The 19,703-nt window shown below is 46.9% G+C and overlaps 1 protein-coding gene across 1 annotated transcript in view; it reads left to right on the forward strand.

Moving 5' to 3' along the window:
- DGKQ (diacylglycerol kinase theta) overlaps positions 1 to 19,703 on the forward strand; it is a 1,232,715-nt gene that overhangs the window by 379,075 nt on the left and 833,937 nt on the right. The window contains exon 2 of the mRNA XM_086961841.1: positions 9,441 to 9,520. Within this exon, the coding sequence (XP_086817967.1) occupies positions 9,441 to 9,520 (80 nt within the window). The remainder of the gene's footprint in view (positions 1 to 9,440; positions 9,521 to 19,703) is intronic.

Genomic DNA, 19,703 nt, shown 5'->3' on the forward strand with positions numbered 1-19,703 from the left:
TGAGGGTGAACTGGGACAAGTTGTCAGCTTGTCGACAGAAGAAGGACGAGAGTGTCTCTGATTTCTTTACGAGATTTGAGGAGGCATTTATCGACCACAGTGGTCAGGATATGAGTACTGAGGGTGGTCAGCGGTTGTTTGTGGATAAATTTGTCTCTAACCTATTGCCTGACTTGAGCAACAAATTAAAAAATTCTGAGAGTGCGTGGGCTGTCTCTACATCTGCTCAAATATTGGCTACGGCACAGTATTGTGAGAATAGGGAGAAAGAAGAGAATGACCGTGCTGATAAAAAGACGAAAGAACTTAAAACTAAAGTGTTGTTGCAGCAGGCGTATCCTCCGCGTTCGAATCAGAATGATTCGCAGCAACGGAATCGATCGCAGTCGCAATCTAATAGGTCGCAATCGCGAAATGACTCCTCTTCGCAAAGATCTTCGTTAGGGTACAATCAGTGTGCCTATTGTAGACAGGAGGGTCATTTAAAATTCAGCTGTCCTGTTCTAAATGAGCGTAATAGTGGTAACACATCTAGGGGAGGTCGTGGTGGTTCTCAGCAGACATCACGTGGTAGGGGTCGTGGTGCTCCCAATGATCGTTCAGACAATTCGTCAAATTCCAACAATTGTTTTGATCAACGTGGATCATCGCAAGGACGATCTGCGCAGTACAATGTAGATGATTATTACGTCGATCAGGGAACTGACGACGGTAATTACTAGGACAGCCGTAGACAAGGAGAGGGAGTAGTATCAGTGCCGGTTGATCAGAGAGAGCCTTACGTCGCAGTTGCCACATCGGGCATCGTTGAGCCTTTTCTGTTGGACACTGGTGCAGCGAAAAGTTCCATCATGCATTCGAAACTCCCTGGCGCACCTTTGTCTGGCTTAACCAATGTTTCCGTTGGATTCTCTGGCGCCCCTGTTAGCAATCCGGTTTCGTGCCCTTTGCCACTTACAATTGGGCCTCGTGAGCTGAAAGCTCCGTTGATTTTGACCACTGGTTGTGGTGAAAATCTTTTGGGCCTGGATTTCCTAAAACGTTTGTATGCGACTTTGTACTGTTCTCCTGCGGGAGTAAAGCTTACTTTGGGTGAGAGAGTTATCTCTCCAATGTACTTGTCTCTCGATAAGCTTCCACCGGAATTGAGTTCCCTTCCTGCATCTTTGTGGGCAACAGGTCCCAATGACGTGGGCCTGCTTGACATCTCCCCTTATGTTGTTCAGCTGAAATCTAACGTGCGGCTGCCACGTATTCCCCAGTATCGAATCTCTCTTGACGGTGAACGAGCACTGTTAGCGATCATCTATGATCTGATCGAGAAAGATGTTATTGAGGAGACTCGGGGAAACGTGTGCAACAGCCCTGTACTGCCTATTTTGAAACATACCGATCCTTCCAAACCACCTGTTTATCGTTTTGTTATTGATTTACGGGAAGTAAATAAAATTGTAATTCCTCAGTTCCCTGTTGTGCCTGACATCACGGCGTTACTGACTCTGATTCCAGCTTCGGCATCATGGTTCTCGGTGATCGATCTGAAGAATGCTTTCTTTAGCATTCCGATTGCCGAAGAAAGCAGAGACCTTTTCGGTTTCTCTCTTGGTGGCCGTAGCTTCCGGTTTAAACGTGCTCCTCAGGGCTACTGTGAGAGTCCATCGATTTACAGTCAAGCCTTGAAGGGTCAACTGGATGCGTTTATGTTGCCGGCTGGTGCGGCTTTAATCCAATACGTTGATGACTTATTGGTGGCTGCAGATACTCAGGACATTTGTAAAATCGCTACGGTGTCGTTGTTGCAACATCTCTGTGACTTACATCACAAGGTGTCACCTTCTAAACTTCAATATTGTTGTCAAGAAGTAACCTACCTAGGTCACTTATTGTCAAAGGAGGGAAGAAGGTTGACCCCAGAGAGAATTGTAGCAATTGCGCGAATGACTGTGCCAACAACCCAAAGAGATGTGCGTGCCTTTCTAGGTATCACGTCATACTGCAGACAGTGGATTCCAAATTTTTCATTGTTAGCGAAACCATTGGTGGCTCTTACGTGCAAGGATGTTTCAACTCCTTTACCATGGACGGAAGAATGTCAGAAAAGTTTTTCTGAACTACGTGATGCATTGTGTTCGGCTCCTGTGTTAGGTACTCCTGACTACAGCAAGCCGTTTACACTATACGTCCACGAGAGGGAAGGTTGTGCGTTGAGTGTCTTAACGCAACCCTTCGGTGATAAGCAGCGTCCATGTGCATATTTTTCCTCGACCTTGGACCCGGTAGCTAGAGCATTACCGAGTTGTTTAAGAGCAACAGCGGCAGCTGCGGTGTCCATCCGACAATCAGCAGGATTGGTCATGGATAATATGCTTACGGTGATGGTTCCGCATGCAGTTGACACTCTTTTGAATCGTACGAAGACTCAGCACTTGACGAGTGCGAGGTTGTCTGGGTACGAGTTGACGCTTTTGGCAAGTCATATTCAGATAAAACGTTGCAATGTTTTGAACCCGGCGACTTTATTGCCAATTAGTGCAGAGTCAGATGAAGTAGCAGCGCATGACTGTTACTTAAGGACTGAGGAGGAAACAAAAGGTCGAGTGGACCTTAAAAACACTCCTTTGGAAGATCCCGATGGAACTTTGTATGTGGATGGTTCATGTTTTAAATTGCCAAATGGTGATGTGACTACTGCGTATGCTGTGGTAACGTTGAATACAGTTGTGGAAGCTGCGAGAGTGAATCAGAACTCTGCCCAGGCTGCAGAGCTGATCGCTTTAACTAGAGCGTGTGTCTTGGCGAAAGGGAAACGTGTGAATGTGTTTACTGACAGCCAATATGCTTTTGGCGTCGCTCATAGCTTTGGACGATTGTGGAGAGAGAGAGGTTTTATGACGTCGCATGGCACGAAGATTCAGCATGGACAGCTTGTGAATGATCTTTTGGAGGCACTTACGTTGCCTAAGCAGGTAGCGATTGTTAAATGTAGTGCGCATCGTAAGGTGACGGATGATGTTGGCCGTGGTAATGCGTTTGCGGATGAGACTGCTAAGGAGACTGCCCGGAACCTTAGCACTAGAATGTATGTGACGAGTTCGGTTAGGTGGCCTACAGAGACTAGTATGTGTGAGGACACTATCGAGAGTGTGAGAACAATTCAGAATGAGGCCACTGAGACTGAAAAGACGAAGTGGAAAGAGAGTACGGGAAAGTTGGATGCGAATGGTTGTTGGGTCGATTTGTCGGAGCACAAGAGGTGGATGTTGCCAGATGCGTATGTGCTGGCTGTTGTGACAATGGCACACGGGTTAGCACATATTAGTGCGAAAGGTATTTGTAAGTTGTTGTCTCCTGTGTGGAAGAATGACGGTATTACGAAATGTGCTGAGAGATTGGTGAAGAATTGCATGATATGTATGTTGTACAATCCTGGTAAGGGGACCCCCACACCTCCTGGCCATTTTGCTCCCCCTTCATATCCCTTTGAAGTAATCCAGCTAGACTTCATCCATATGGAGCGATGCAATAATCTGAAATACGTTTTAGTTGTGGTTTGCGCATTCTCCCGATGGATTGAAGCCTATCCTCTTAAAGACAATACAGCCTTGTTGACTGCGAAAATCCTACTGAAGGAATACTTCCCTCGGTATGGAATGCCTCGGATTGTATGGTCTGATAACGGAAGTGAGTTTGTGGGGAGTGTGATGAAGAGTGTGTGTAAGGGCCTTGGAATTAATCAAAAATAGCGCCAATCATCCCCAGTCAGCAGGTTTGGTTGAGGGGTATAATGGCACCCTTAAACTCAAACTGGCTAAGATTCAGGCTACGACTGGTCTTTCGTGGCCTGACGCTTTGCCCCTTGCTTTGTTGTCAACAAGGGCGACCGTACACTCCCGAGTAGGGCTCAGTCCCTATGAAATAGTGTTCGGCCGTCCTGCGAATGTTTGGGGGGTCCCTAGACCGGGTGTATTTTCCAATCTTGAGTATCCAATGTTGATTGATTATCTTCATGATCTGACTGCTAAACTGAGGTTAATTCACCAACAGGTTTACGAAGCACTGCCGACGCAGACGGAGGGTCCAGGCCACCAGCTCCAACCCGGAGATTGGGTGGTTACTCGCAATTTTGCTCGAAAAAAGAATTTGGAACCCCGCTTTACTGGACCCTTCCAGGTCCTCCTTGCCACGAGAACTGCCGTCCGTTTGGAAGGGCGCAAAAATTGGGTGCACGCCACCCATACGAAGAAGGTTCCTATACCTTTACCAGCAGACTCGTGGGTGAGGAAGGGCATTGCTTCATCTGAAACCGAAGGACTACAGACCTTTGTACCCTTTAGCGACGCACAGCCTGCTGGAGAATCCTCAGTGCAGCAGAAAGACATTGTTGAACATTTGCCATCACAAGACTCAAGATCTGAACAATCGACTGATCACTAGAACTCTGTCCCCTCATCGGATTCTTTGTTTGACGAACAGACACGTCCTGGGAAAGCTCGATACTTCTTGCGATCCAGCACCAGAGACTAATAAAAGTTCCCGTTCTGTCCCTTGACAACTGCATTATCCCGTTAGCCACGATCAGTCTGAATACCCGTATCATTGTGATTATTTTTGTAAATATTGAGTTTCGTTCCACATGTGTTTTTACTTCCACAGCTAAGAGACTTTTTGTATATATATATTTGTAAATAAGATACCTTGCATCCAGGTGTACCGTAGGGCCGCGCGTGTACTTCCTTCTGGTTAGTAGGTCTTGACACTAGGTCAAAGACTGTCGGTTCCTGGGAACTCCTAGGGATTGACTACTACTACACAGAACGAAGTGCGTCAAGAAACGTTGCGGACGGTCTTAGGGGATGGCGTTTTCGAAGCTGATGGACTTGGAAGAAGCTCAGGCGCAAAGATTCAAACTGCAACAAATTATTCGTACCAAATGTTTTATGTTTCAAGTGTTCCTATTGTTTTTGACTGTTTCTCCACTATTGGTGGGTGGGGTATATTACATGATGTCATACTTCTTACCTTCTGCCATACCTACTTCTACTTCTGACCTTAAACCTACCTCCACTGCATCCCCTCATTCTTTCCATATCTTACCCGAACACGAACAGGCTAGACGTGCAGAATTCAGAAATAATTCCTTTATCCAGCTCCTTCATCAGCACCAGTTGGTGGTTAACACTACTAATTGTTGGGTGTGTGGATTAATGCCACATACCACGGATAAGGGAATTCCATATCTGGTCCTACCTTATAGTTCCCAGGGTTCAGCTCGAGCATTCCAAACAATGTTTCGAAGCGCACTAGACTCCTACCCCAATCGAGAGCCACGTTCTCCCTACTCTGGTCCTGGCTCGTATCAGAAGCCTTTGTCTATAGCGATAGAGGACTTAGATAGAGATATCTATGAACCGTCGCTCATTCCACAAGAAGAGGTACAAGTCTATAGGGTCCTGAGTAAGGTCGAGTATAGTGCGCTCACGAGTGAAAAACAGCTTAGAAGCTCGCCTCCGATATGGGTCGTACCCCACCTTGGTAATTTCTGTCTAATGGGTCGTGGCCGAAGATCGAAAGCTCGTCTTGGAGAGAGTGCTTGCTCCGAGACTTATATCCTGCCGATGGTCTCGTCCCCTGTGTTTCTGGCTGCCAAGGGTACATACTTTGTCTGTCATGATCGTGCGTATACATGGTTGCCCTCCGACTTTGTGGGCTCATGTTTCATCGCAAATCTGTTGCCTCCGACGTTCACTGTAGATGCAGACTATCACAAGGCTAGAGTTGTGAGAGGCGTGATTAGCGAAGAGGACACTGCCGGTCAAGAGGCAGGAGACTTTTTCAAGGGTTTCCTCCCGTTTTGGGGACCTATGGTCAATAGTAGGAACCTGAGACAATTGACTCGAGTGGTGGAATCGACAGCTAATATCACTGCCAGTGCCCTTGGTAATATCACCACAGAACTTCAGGCGGATAGGCTTATGACGTTACAAAACCGTATGGTTTTAGACGTGGTCTTAGCAGATCGAGGTGGAGTATGTAAGGTGATCCATTCGAGCTGCTGCATTTTCATTCCAGATAACGCTCCGACTGTTTATCAAGCCATCTCAAAGTTGCATAAAATCTCTGAGTCCATACACGTGGACGTAGGGGATTGGATGCTGCTTGGGTGGTTTTGGGGCCTGATGTCGACTTGGGGCTGGAAGATTCTGATAATCATCGGAGTTGTTGTGGCGTTCCTGTTCACGTGTTGCCTTTGTGTGCAGTGTGGTCCTGCCTTATGTGGCCTCTGTGCTACGACGTGTATAAGACAGCCGCCTGTTACCAAAGGAGCTCGGTTGGACAGAGCTATGTTACAGCAACATCTAGATGGTCTGATGAATATTGAGTATGATTCTGACTAGTGCTTGCCTACATGAGGGCAAAAGGAGCGTCTGAGGTTCCGTGACGATCGTAAGTGGTGTTTTCGACTCGCACGAATATGGTCGAGTCTGGTATCTATGAACCGCAAATGACGAGTTTTAGTGGGTGTGCGCAGTTTCGCTGTGCTAACCTGAACCGTTCGTTTGTTTCGTGGGTTTCTGTCTGTACCCACGGGTTCCATCTTAGATACGGCATCCATTTTGTCTCTTGCCCTCAAGTAGCCAGCGAACGGACGCTGTCCGTTTCGCGACCCTGGGATTCCCAAGACTCTTGCGGAAGACACATTTCCTTTGAAAGTGTCTTTATGACGAGGGGGATGATACTGTAAGGCAGATGGCCCCGCTCGAGGCTCATCTTGCCGTGCCGGACTATTGTCTCAGCCGTGCATCTCATTAGGCACGTCCCTTTGATGCCTGTAGCTCGTGTTACCCGATACCACCCCTTTTACACCCTTTCCGATCTCCCCACTGTTCCTGCCTTCCTCTGCACCTGTCTCTGATCCTTCTTCGATCTGTTTACTGCCGATTAGAATGTACTAATGGTGGGAAGATGGGTTTTTACAGTTGGGAACCACCAAATGTTTCTGTACTTATGTTCCGGACCTTGAATACATCAAAGCGACCCCTCTCGGGGATAATTATGGGAACCAAGTTGTAAACCTTTGTGTACCATGTTAACCTATGAGAGAAATGTGTATAAAAAGGAGCGACCCACAGTAGCAAATTGAATCAGATCCCGCGAACATACCGACTGTGTACTTCACGTGACTTCTGTGTTCCCTGCAGTAAATAAACCCCGAATCTTTGACGCCGAAGGAAGTGTCCCGTGTCTCTGTCATTTGTACGCCGGAACAGGTTACCCACGAAGGTTTCAGGTGTTGTCCCCTGGCACCGCTGGGTCTTAAATAACCCAGTCCTTCAACCCTGCCGAGTTGCCCGACCAATTCGAAAACGCCCGGAGGTGGCCCCGGCCACTCGGACTGAGGCCGTGACGTTGGTGTATAGCAATCGCAAGTACGACAGAAACACCGGGCCAAGGTTAAGGCGGGCCAATAGTGTAAACAGGTATGCCCAGCTCACAGAGTCGAAGGCCCTGTCCATATCCGCCAGTAGGACCGCCGCCTGCTCATCCCGAGCGCCCATGGCGTCAACCGCCGCCTGCGCCCGCCGAATATTATGGCGAGTGGCCCTACGGGGCATGAATCCGGCCTGGTCAGGATGGACCAGGTCTGTAATAAGGGGCAGCAGTCGGTTCGCCAAGGCCTTAGCCAGAATTTTGGCCTCGATGTTTAAAAGAGAAATGGGCCGGTACGAGTCATGCCTGTCCGGCGCCCTGCCTGGTTTCAGGAAAACTACGATCTCGGCATGGCGCCAATCGGGCGGTAGTTCCCCTCGGGCCCGTGCTGCCTCCAGCGCGCGCCTGTACTGAGGCCCCAGCTGGAGGTGGAACTTTTTGTAGAATTCGCACGGGTAGCCGCTCGGGCCCGGTGCCTTCCCCGTATTCAGCATGAGATCATTTTTTAATGAAACTGAAATCAGTTGTGGTAAATGATGATGAATTTGTATAGTAGACAATAGATTTCTGGGCTATAAATGTGAAGGGACAGTTATCATCAATACGTTTATGGTGTCTGACTGCTGTTACAGTCATGCCTATCCCGGTGTCCTTACAAATGTATCCTGAGAAGGGGGATCTGTCTGAGCATTCATCTTCTAGAGAACGACATTTTGTTTGTCAGTAAATAAATATCCTCCAATAAATGTGCCCTTTCCTCTATTGTCCTGCTCCTTCTTGGTATTGTTGCCTCATTCCTCAGTTTGCAATCCAATCTGACACACACCCTGATTCTATTTATTAAGTGAAGTTTGTTGTACATTTAATTCTTTAAGTAGTTACATATATAGCTGGTATGCAGCGGAGTGAGACTTTCATTTCATACCTGGTAACCCCGTCAGGTCTTTCAGCAGCATCTGGTTTGGAGTCAGTAACTTCCAATCTTGTTAGACAGATACTGAAGTGTTGGGGGCCCACCTTGTATGGAGGAGGAAGCTGGAGGTAGTGTTAGTAAATTGCACATGTGAGGTTCGTGAGGAATACGGTTATTAGTGGGGGGAGGCGATATCAGTAAAGGGAGAGGGGGAGGAGAGGGTTACACACGAGAGTGACATTGCTCCTACAAGGTTGATTATAAAAGGACTTACTTGTTATATAGGAGATAGAATGGCAAAGGGACACGTGGAGGCACAAAGGGCACGGCAAGGGGAGTGGGATTTTGCTTGTATTTGGTGGACGGAGGATGTTTACTTCTGTGATGTCTAGTTGAAGGGCGGGGGTCATTGAAGGTCACATCAGTGGCTCCCTTGCCACATCTTATTGGGCAATTGAGATAATTGAATCTTTGGTATACACTGCGGTACGTGGAGCAAAAGCACTTTAATGACCTACATACATGTAAGCACATCCAGCATATATGCAACGTATTGTTATTTGTAAAGTAGCCAGCTGAATCAGACCAACACCTGCCATAGAATGCAAACAGCCATGCTGGCTACCCCCGGGATTTATTTGGGTTGATTAATTTTCAGATGTAGACACTAACATGAACCAGAATTGGTGTCAAAATAATGCATTGTTTATCCCCAAGTCATAGAAGCAATGCTAATTACTCTGTTGCATACATGTCCTTGAAAAACATTAAATATGATAACTTAATTTCTGGATTCCGTTGAACTCCCACCCAATTAAGATGCTTTTTGAGAGAAGCATTTGCTGTGCTCAGCAGGCGTCTACATGACTAGAAATCTAAGCAGCAGGATTACCGCCAGAACCTCGTTTTCATTCTTTGCTTGGAGGAGCAGTTTTGTTTATAAAATTGTGCATGAAATTGAAATGAAATATAGCTATTTCTTTTTTTGACAGATTATCCTTTGGAATGCTTGTGACAAGTAATGTCTTGCATCTGAAAAGCATGTCTGCAAAGACTTGTTTCTGCAGTGACTGATATATTGTCAATTTTCTTTTCACAGTATGCAACTTCATGTCTCATGAAAAGTGTCGGAAGCATGTGAAGATCTTGTGCGCATGCCTGGCTCCCAACGCAGTGCGGGTGAGTCAACTGTAGCGTGCCAATGCTTTGCTGATTTTTAGAGTCCTCAAATATGTTGTTACTTTTAGCTTCTGTGTAGGTAGGTCTGCATTAGCCAAGACTTTTTTGTTTTAATAAATACATACATATATCATTATCATCATGTTGAAATATATAGCATAGCTGCCCAGTTTTCAGATTGCTTAGGAGTGACATTTCCTTATTTTCAGGGCGCGTATGCTTGATATTTTACTGTTAGTGTGAGCCACATATTGAGATACATTTAACAAATAACTATGCCCTTTGCGTAAGGTAATAGTATAACAGACCTGCGACGTTTGTGTAAGGTCACAAATTCATCCTTACCAACATGTGGAAGAGATTTTTGAAAACTGAAGATGAATTTATTTTCCAATTAACATTGATGTGGTGGAAGTAAAACAAGTGCGTATCGTTTTCCCCAGCCCTGGAGCACGCCGATAGATTACGCTACTCACAGGAGTTGCGGTTAAGTACGTCTTTATTCTCCAACATTCACTCACACACTGCACATTACGTCATACTTCCTAGAACCTCACTCTAACTCCTCCCCATATAGCACGTAGTCCCTGTTTAAAGTCTGTCCAGAACCACGAGGGTCTGAGGCGTATAGCATCAATATGCTACAACTTGAAGCGCAGCCGGTGATGTTTATTCCGATGGTGGCTGAGGTGCTGTGGCCCGGGGCTCCAGTGCTAGAACAGATTCTGCTAGTCAGACATTGTGACCAGATTCCAGCAGGGGCTGCAGGCCCGTGCAAACGGGGCTCCTCTGTTGAGCATCCTGCCTGAACAGCCTACTTCAGACAGGCATTCAACGTACACACAACGTGCCTTGTCTTGGGTTTAGAACGAATTGCAATGCTGCTGTAGATTCGGGCAGCATTTAATCTACACTACAACCCAAAGGAGAATGACTTTGAAACAGGGGTGAAACGTGTGAGCGCTAACAGCCGCTTGATTTTTGGCACTGTTCTGTGTGATCATGACTATAATGAAATGCACAGGATAATTATTGCCACTTACGGGGAAAATCTTCTTGGACGGTGTGGTAAGAACCTCCAGGCTGAAATGGCAAAGGCCGGTGAATTATTTGAAACACAGTTGTCCCTGACAGAGAGAATACACGGGAGAGGGAATACATATAGAATAGGAATCAGTACTATATAAAGGCTGTCCAGCCGGACAGGGATATTTTAATAATATTTCAATTTGAGGCACAAAAAAAGTGGGACACAATCCTGCGTCCAACGCAATACAAATAACACAAAAACAAAGGCTCAGGCAGGTTAAAAAGCTTGTAGGCTACACAGAAGATAAAACAAGCAAAAATGAACAGTGACACCATTACACATAAATAGCAAATTGAGTTTTGTTTGCGGTGGACAATGAGTCGACGACATTTCGATCCTGTAAGACCAATACTGGGATCATCAGGACATAGTATTACATGCCTGAGAAAGACATGCTGTGCGAGGTGCACAAGTGCAAGCCGTCTAACGAATAAGCGTTGAATTCCTTGGGACGTGGGTTCGCTGGGAGGGCGGAACTGAGCGTGGTAAATTGCAGGTGTTAACCCATGACCCGTACTTATCTTGTTACAAAGTCTACATCTTAAAATCAAAATACAACCAAAGTATAATTTTATAAAATTGATCTGAATCTCCTTCTTGAGTCGAGTGTCCATTATAATCATGTGTGTGCAATATATGTCTTACACTCCTCTATGTTAGGCCTAAGGCTGCTCGCCCACACTACCACTAATAGAGCGCTTTGGGTTTTGCATCGAGCCCTGTGCATTTTTGGGGAACCCCTGGACTCTCTATGTGATATTATCACTAGGTGGTAATACTGTACAAAGAGTCAGCTTCTTACATTGCCCTTCTGTAAGAATCGGACAGACTCTGAGACAGAAGAATCCCTGCTGTTACTTCAAACTGGGACAACGAGGAAGGCTGATCTGTCTGATGCAAACCTACCCTAACTCATTGCAAGAACCTGCAGAGGCTAAGCTGCCGTGCGGACCAGTTGACTTCGAATAGAGAGATGTTGCCTTTGACTGAAGTGCTGCCACTGCTGCCCAGCCTAACTGATGATCATAATTGATGGAGATCGTATTTCTTGCCTCTCTCCCCGTCTCCCTGAGAGAGAAAACCAGTGTTACCGTACGTTTTCCATCAGAAACGTCTAGAAAGACTTGAAGATTCTCTGTGATGAGCTACTATTGTGTTACCGTTAGCACAAGGCATTCTTTCATCACCAGCTTTGATTTCTTCTTCTAATCTCATGATTATGGTGTTTAGGCTTCTTAGACTTTCCTACCCAGCTCCTCTGAACCCTAATCCAGCCCACTCCTGCCCCCCAACATTACCCTCATACTTCTACTGTGTTACCTGCTCAGCATATGTATCTTGGATGAAATCACAGACTGTAACTGCCCATTCCCTTTGGCTGGAAACGTCTACAGCCTTGAGCTGGATCATCTCTCACTAGCACGCCCTTCTATTATACCATGTACCCTGAGCCAGTGCTCCCACCGCGAGCAGCCGGAGCTGGTTCTGCACTTGCAGAGCCTGCATGAATCTCTTGGTGCTGCTGCCACCTGCTCACTTAAGAAATCCTACAAGGTAAAGTGGAACCTTCTGATCTGTTCGCTCAATCTACACATCAGACCTAGGCCAACCTACTAGTATGCATTGAAAGATAAGGCAACATTTCTGAAGCAGTGGTACTTCCAGGGAGAAGCTTTGCTTCTTTGTCCCTGAGTTCAAAAGGCCATGGATTTCTGATGTTGCATCCTTTTACTCCACTTCTTTTCTGGGAACTCCCACATATGTTTCTCTAACCCCATGGTCTTTGCACCAGGTTTCTACACACACCTATTGATGGCACCATGCAAAGATGGGAAGATGAAGGAATATGGAGAAGGAGAGAGAGACAGGTGAGTTTTAGGAGGTGACTGGTCTGTCAGTGCTTTGTTTTGAACATAAGAGCAACATTTCCTCAATGTTATAAATCAATAGAAGGTATTTTATGGTGCTGCCTCTGTTTCCTGCCTCGTCCATCCATGTCTGTCCCTATGATCATGAAGGTATATTATTGAGCTGGAAATGGAAGGATGAGGCATTAACAGGGGTCAAAGAGGATGCATCAACAAGGCTTTGAGGAATGAGAAAGATACTTGGTTGGACTTGATCATTGCAGCTGAACTAAAGTGACTATGACTAAAAGCTTCACCCTATTTGTGGTTGAATGTCAAACAAATTGATTAGGGCTCCAGAAGGCAGTGCATGTTATTCCATATTTTAAAGAAAGGAAGGAAAATTAATGTTTTGGGGAGCAAAAATATATTTCAGTTTGAAACCTACTACTGTGTTGTAATGTACTTTCTGGTCAGTCTTGTTTCATGAGTCTTGGATATCCCTTGAAGTTGTTTGACTCTCTTTGCTCCTAAATTCTATATATCTATTACTTGCTTACTTAGTGCCTGTTATGCCGACTGGCATGTAGGGCAGCAACGAAGAACCTGCACTTTTGTCTGTCTTGGGAATGTTTCTGTACGGTGCCCTAGCTGTGGTTCAGGGTCTCCATTTCTGTTGCCATAGTCCACCTAGATGTGTTCTTTAGCCTGCCTCTGTTCCATTTGCCTTTTGGAGTCCAGTGGAGAGCTGTTCTTGTGATTGAGATTTGTGCTCTTCTAGTGGTGTATACCATAAACCACAGGGTCAAGACTGATTTGCATATGGCCATGTCTGAACTGGGGTGGCTTGGTGAGCAAAATAACGATGGATTAAACCCAGATCTGTGACTGGGGGTGAATGTTTTGCCATTGTGCAACATTCCGTCCATCATCTTGTGTGGTATACAATGTATCTTCATGATTTTCTTATAATAATGATGTCCATGTCTTCTTGCTTGCATCTGTTGAGCAGTTCCTGGTTGGAGATCGTTCACGGTCAGAATATGTACAAGATTCTTCTCAGGTTACAGGTGTGGAAGGCTTACAATTTGGCAATGTCGCTTTTTGTCATACGCCTGCATTCTGATCCATACAAGAGTATGGACATAATGCAGCCAGTTATTTTTTCAAGCCCATATAGTAGCTACTTGCCCATGGTTTATTTGAATTCCCCCATGCCCCTAGCCCATGCAGTTTATAGTCACTCATCTCTGGTTTGTGGCCACTAGTCTCTGGTTTGTGGGCACTAGTCCCACTGCCTTGCAATCACCATCTCCCTTTTCACAGGAAAGAAATGAAATGAAATGAAAAGTAGATTTATAGAGCGCAATTGCTGCCCGGGGGCGTCCAAGCGCTAGGAACCAACAGAGGTGGCCTGGCAGAGTTGCTAACAGAGAATTACTGAGGGAGGTTGAATAGGAATGTCTTTAACTGTTTGCGGAACGAAGAAAGGTTAGGGTTGGCTCTAAGATGTAGGGGGAGTGTATTCCAGGTCTTGGAGGCATTGTAGGTGAATGTCCTGCCGCAAGACCTAGTCTTTTTTATTCTTGGGGCAGTAGCCATGAAGGCCTGGCTCGAGCGGAGACTTCTGCTGGGTTGATAGTGAATGACTAGGTTACGGGTGATCATAGGACCTGTGTCCCAAAAGGCCTGATGGGCAATGCACATGACCTTGAAGAGGATTCTCTGACGCACTGGCAGCCAATGTAGGCTGATCAGACCAGCTTTGGCTGATTGTCTGCGTGGAAGCTGAAGCAGTGTGCAAGCCGCACAGTTCTGCACTGTCTGAAGTCTTCGCAAGGTGTATTCTGAAGCACCAAGGTAGAGGACGTTGTTAAAGTCTAGGCGGGACTGTATCAAACCCTGGATGGCTACCTGCTTAGCCTCCATGGGTAGAAGGGGGAGAATTTTCTTCAACATCCTAAGAAGGCCAAAGCAGTAGCCAAGAGTTTTGTAGCCTGGATGTTAAATGAAAGGGATCTATCCAGCCACACCCCGAGGCTCTTGATGTTATCCTTGGGTGCTGGAGGGGTGCCTAGACAGGGGGGCCACAAGGAGTTGAAGAAACTGGGGTCAGAGGGGCCCAGGAGCATCAGCTCCGTTTTGTCCCCATTTAGTTTGAGGGATGATGAGGACATCCAGCTCTTTACCTCCTCTAAACACTTTCTAAGCCCGCCTGACATTGGCATGTCGGCCTCCTGTGCCAATGAGACCACCAGCTGGGTGTCGTCCGCGTAAGAAATAATCTTAACCCCAAATGGACGCACAACCTCAGCCAGTGGCCTCATATAGATGTTGAAAAGCGCAGGGCTTAAAGAGGAGCCTTGTGGGACCCCGCACCTCAATGGTCTGCTAGTGGTCACTGACTCACCATCGATTACTTGAAAGGATCTGTCCTTCAAGAAGGACTTGAACCAAAGCTAGGCTTTATCCTTGATTCCGACACTAGATGGACGGTTCAGCAGGATGTCGTGGCTGACCGTATCGAATGCCGCGCTAAGGTCAAGGAGGATCACTGCCACTGATCCTCCTTGATCTAGGATTTTTCTGGATTCCTCAGTTACCACAAGGAGGGCGGACTCAGTTCTGTGTTTGGGTCCAAAACCCGTCTGGGTGGGGTCTAACAGTTGGTTGTTTTCTAAGAAATTTACCAGTTGGAGATTGATGTATCTCTCCAGGATTTTACTCACCCAGGGGAGCAGGGAGATAGGCCGGTAATTGCTAAAGTCTGAGGGATCCAGATTGGGTTTCTTTAACAGGGCTCGGACCATGGCCCGTTTCCAGACAGGAGGGACAGTGCCGGAGGTGATGGATACGTTCAGGAGGTCCATTATGGTTGGCAATGTGATCTGAAATGCTGACATTATAATGTCTGGCGGAGCTGGATCGTCAGGGGATCCAGATTTTACTTTCCGAGCCACGGACTCTAGGGATGCAAGATCTAGAAGGGGGAAGTGGTCCAGTATGGGTGGAGGCTCTAGTGGGGGGTGTGCCGTAATTGTATTGGCCCGAGCTAAAGGGGTGGTAGCTAGGGGGGAGAAGGATGAGTAGATTTTAATGACTTTTTCGTGAAAAAACTCTGCTACGTCATTACAATGGACTGTTGATTTTGTCTCGTGCAGGCTAGATGGAGGATTGGTACGTTTTTTCACGATTTGGAAAATTTCTTTGGGTTTTGATTTGGCTAGAATGATTCTATTAGAGAAGTATGCAGCTTGGGCAGCTTTGACTTCTGCTTTGTAGTCATTGATTGAATCTCGGTATCGGGTTTTTTTCTCCGGAGAATAATCTAGACGCCATTGTCTTTCTGTTTTTCTGCATTGGCATTTCTTTTCCCTGAGAGCCTCTGAGTACCAGGGGGCGGTTTTATGGGAGCGTTTCAGCGTGATTTTACTTTTAGGAAGGGTGTCTTCAAGGGTTTGTGTAATCCAATCTTCATAAGCCTGATTGGCTAGACAAGGATCCTCATTGTAGAGGGGTTGGTTGCTGGCGAGCTTAATGGTCCATTCGTCGACTGGGAGGCGTGACCAGGCTCTGGCGAGTCTTATCGTGGGTCTAGTGGGTGGAGGCTTAAGTGTGGTCAAGGTGAAGGGGACCAGTAAATGATCCGTCCATGGGAGGGGAATTGGTAGTCCGGCTACAAGGTCTACACAGTTGCTGAACACGGGGTCCAGCAGATGGCCCTTAACGTGAGTTGGGGTCCTGACATGTTGGATTAGTTGTAAGGCAGCTAGGTCATGTACGAGCGTAGTGACTGTATGATCCAGTGCAGAATCGAAATGAAGGTTGAGATCACCTAACAGAGTGAAGTTAGATGTAGTGCTAACGTGTTCAGCCACAATCAAAGAAAGATGATTGTGGAACTGCTTAGGGGGGCCTGGGGGGCGGTAAATTAGTGTTCCTGAGAAGCAGTTATTGGGAGAAAGTTCTAGACTGAAGGCTAAGCTCTCACAGTCAGGGATTGTTTCCGGAGTAACTCGGCAGTGAAACTGTTCTTTATAAATGATTGCTAGGCCTCCTCCTCTCCCCTCAGGACGGTCCTGCCGAGTAATTTGGAAGCCTGGAGGAAGGGCTGTTACTAGGGCAGGGTCGGAGTCTGTGGCGAGCCACGTTTCCGTCAGGAATACTATGTCTGGCATGCGTTCTTCTAACAACAGGGCAATTTCCGCCCTGTGTTTAGGCAGGGATCTGCAGTTTAACATAAACATACAGTACTCGTGTGTCAAGTCTGGGGCCAGCTTAGGTTTAAGGGTTAATTTGCATTTTGGACAGGTTTGTGGAATGTCTTCTGCGTGGTAGAAATGCAGGGGGCAGTCCACAACAGGGGGCCTAATACTGTGGAGGGTTTCAGCGCTGTAATGCCTGGTCTTTTGAGACTGAGATGTAGGGGGTATGGCCCTAGGCCCGGGCTCGGCGTGGACGAGCGCAGACGAGCTTGCCTTAAGTGCGCCTTCGGCGCGAAATCGTCGCGCCCGCTGCGCTCGTCCGCTGCGCCTCCGGTAGATGCACATGTTTATAGGGCAGTGAGAGGATGCGGGTGGCGTGGCCTCACAAGTGGGCGTGTCTTGTGGCTAGGCGTGGGGAATGGCGGCAAAAGAGACAGAGAGACTCTCCTGCGTCAGCGCTGAATCCGCTGTGCGGGGATGCCTGCACCAAGTAGATCGGGTGCCAATAAGGTCGGTGAGTGATTATTAAAACAGGTTTTCACACAAGTTAAAAATGAAAATGCAAACGATTTCTACTCCCGGTTGTGCCTCAGGAGGTTCCAATCATCTAATGCGACGCTTGTATTCAGCGCGCTTTAAATAGTTGGTGTGGGGGGCGTGGCCTCACAAGTGGGCGTGTCTTGTGGCTAGGCGTGGGGAATGGCGGCAAAAGAGACAGAGAGACTCTCCCGCGTCAGCGCTGAATCTGCTGTGCGGGGATGCCTGCACCAAGTAGATTGGGTGCCAATAAGGTCGGTGAGTGATTATTAAAACAGGTTTTCACACAAGTTAAAAATGAAAATGCGAGCGATTTCTACTCCCGGCTGTGCCTCAGGAGGTTCCACTCTTCCTTTGGCTGTTTGCTATTTGTCCTTGATAGTATCCCTTTCTGGTATGATTCTTTTTGTCTGTGGTATTGTTCCCTGCTCCATTCTATTACTTCTCATCCTCCATTTTATAAGCCTTGCCAACCTTCTCAAGATGTGTAGTTTCCTTCTAGTTTTACCTTCCTGTTTTATAGGTGCAGCTGAGTTCCCCATTTCCGCTTATTTTACCTTTTAAGTGTGTCAGAGGTACGTGTGTGTTAAAGGGACATGAGCAGGTCAAGGTGCACAGGGAATCAACCAAGGCACCAATCAACTTGAAGGAAAGGCATATACAATTGAAGCACAAAGAAACTAACTTGAAATAGGGTTCCTGCTGTAAAGATGTATACCCACCACGATATGGCTGCAACATCCAAATTGTGCTGACAACTGACAATCTTACCTAAAATGTGAATGTTCCAAATTTCAGATTAGTGTCTGTACAGTATATCAGGTCATTTTCAGATGTTCAATTTGCATTAATGATTCAGAAAAGGGAGTGGTGATGAACAGAGTGTCTGTATTAAGCAGACCACTCTTACCCAGTCCAAAGATCAGGGCTTGATCCATCACCGTTTTTTCGCTCACTGCACCATCCCAGCTCAGAACCTGGCTACATGCAAATTAGTCTGTTCCTATCCCAGTGCATGATGGGAACAGGGCAAACCAAACTACCAAGCCAATTCTTATACTGGGAAGGAAACAAGCAACCGGGGACCGGTTTCTGGCATTTCAGCCGTCGTCGGCCCGGCTTGCTTGAATCCTGATGGTGCAATGAGCAAGGGACTCACATCTGAGTATACCCTTCCACGCTTATGGTGGACAAAATGATTCAGAAAAGGGGGTGGTGATGAACAGAGTGTCTGTATTAAGCAGACCACTCTTACCCAGTCCAAAGATCAGGGCTTGATCCATCACCGTTTTTTAGCTCACTGCACCATCCCAGCTCAGAACCTGGCTACATGCAAATTAGTCTGTTCCTGTCCCAGTGCATGATGGGAACACGGCAAACCAAACTACCAAGCCAATTCTTATACTGGGAAGGAAACAAGCCACCGGGGACCGGTTTCTGGCATTTCAGCCGTCGTCGGCCCGGCTTGCTTGAATCCTGATGGTGCAATGAGCAAGGGACTCACATCTGAGTATACCCTTCCACGCTTATGGTGGACAAAATGCCAGAAACCGGTCCCCGGTAGCTTGTCTCCTTTCTGGTGAAGAATTGGCTTGGTAGTTTAGTCTGCTCTGTTCCCGTGATGCACTGGGCCAGGGACAGACTGATTTGCATATAGCCAGGTTCTGAGCTGGGATGGGGCAGTGAGATAAATAACGGTGATGGATCAAGCCCTGTTGCCCCAGTATTGGAACTTTCATAGATTCCCATGCTTTGTATCATTCCCCGTCGTCGGACTGGGAGTCTCGGTAATAAAAAATATCATAGTAGTAGGTACAAAAGAGAAAGGGAAGGCCTAGGCCTCATTCCCTTTTGTAACATATCAGCCTCTTTTTGTAAAAGAGACCAAACTCTAGGCGTCAGCCAATCAGAAGAGCCTCTCCCTTAGAACCTTCCTGAAGGAACCTCAGAGCCTCAGATTTTCTACCGCACGTTGTGCTAGGGAGTCTCCATTGAGCTCTGCTCTATTTCTACTCTTTCAAACTCATTTCTATAGATATTTCTTCAGATTTTTCTTCAGATTCTTCAGGAAACACCTTTCTTCATCAAAATGGCTGAAGTTGAGAAGAAAAAAGCCCTTTTTAAACCCTGTTCCACCTGTGGTAAGAAGAGGCTGTTTGTGGAAGACAAACACAAGGATTGCATTTACTGCCTGTATCCTGATCACAAGGCAGAGGACTGTCGAATTTGCCGCACTCTCTCCACCAAGACCTTGAGAGATCGTGCTGGAAGGCTTCTGACATGGTTGCAGAAGCAGAAGGAGAGGAAACATGGAGTTTCCAGTGATGAGGAGGAATCAGTGTCCTGCGCTTCTTCTAAAAGGTCAGTGAAAAGGGGTAGAGGTTCCCCTTCTTCCTCTACTGGGCGCCCCTCTAAGGCTTCAAGGAAGACCCCCAGTGAGTCTGATGGCCGGGGTTCAGGAGGTTCCCCCCACCACGGTGGGTCGGGCAAGGCAGAACTGGTTT

This window comes from Lissotriton vulgaris, chromosome 3_1, assembly GCF_964263255.1.
Source record: "Lissotriton vulgaris chromosome 3_1, aLisVul1.2, whole genome shotgun sequence".
NCBI lineage: Eukaryota > Metazoa > Chordata > Amphibia > Caudata > Salamandridae > Lissotriton > Lissotriton vulgaris.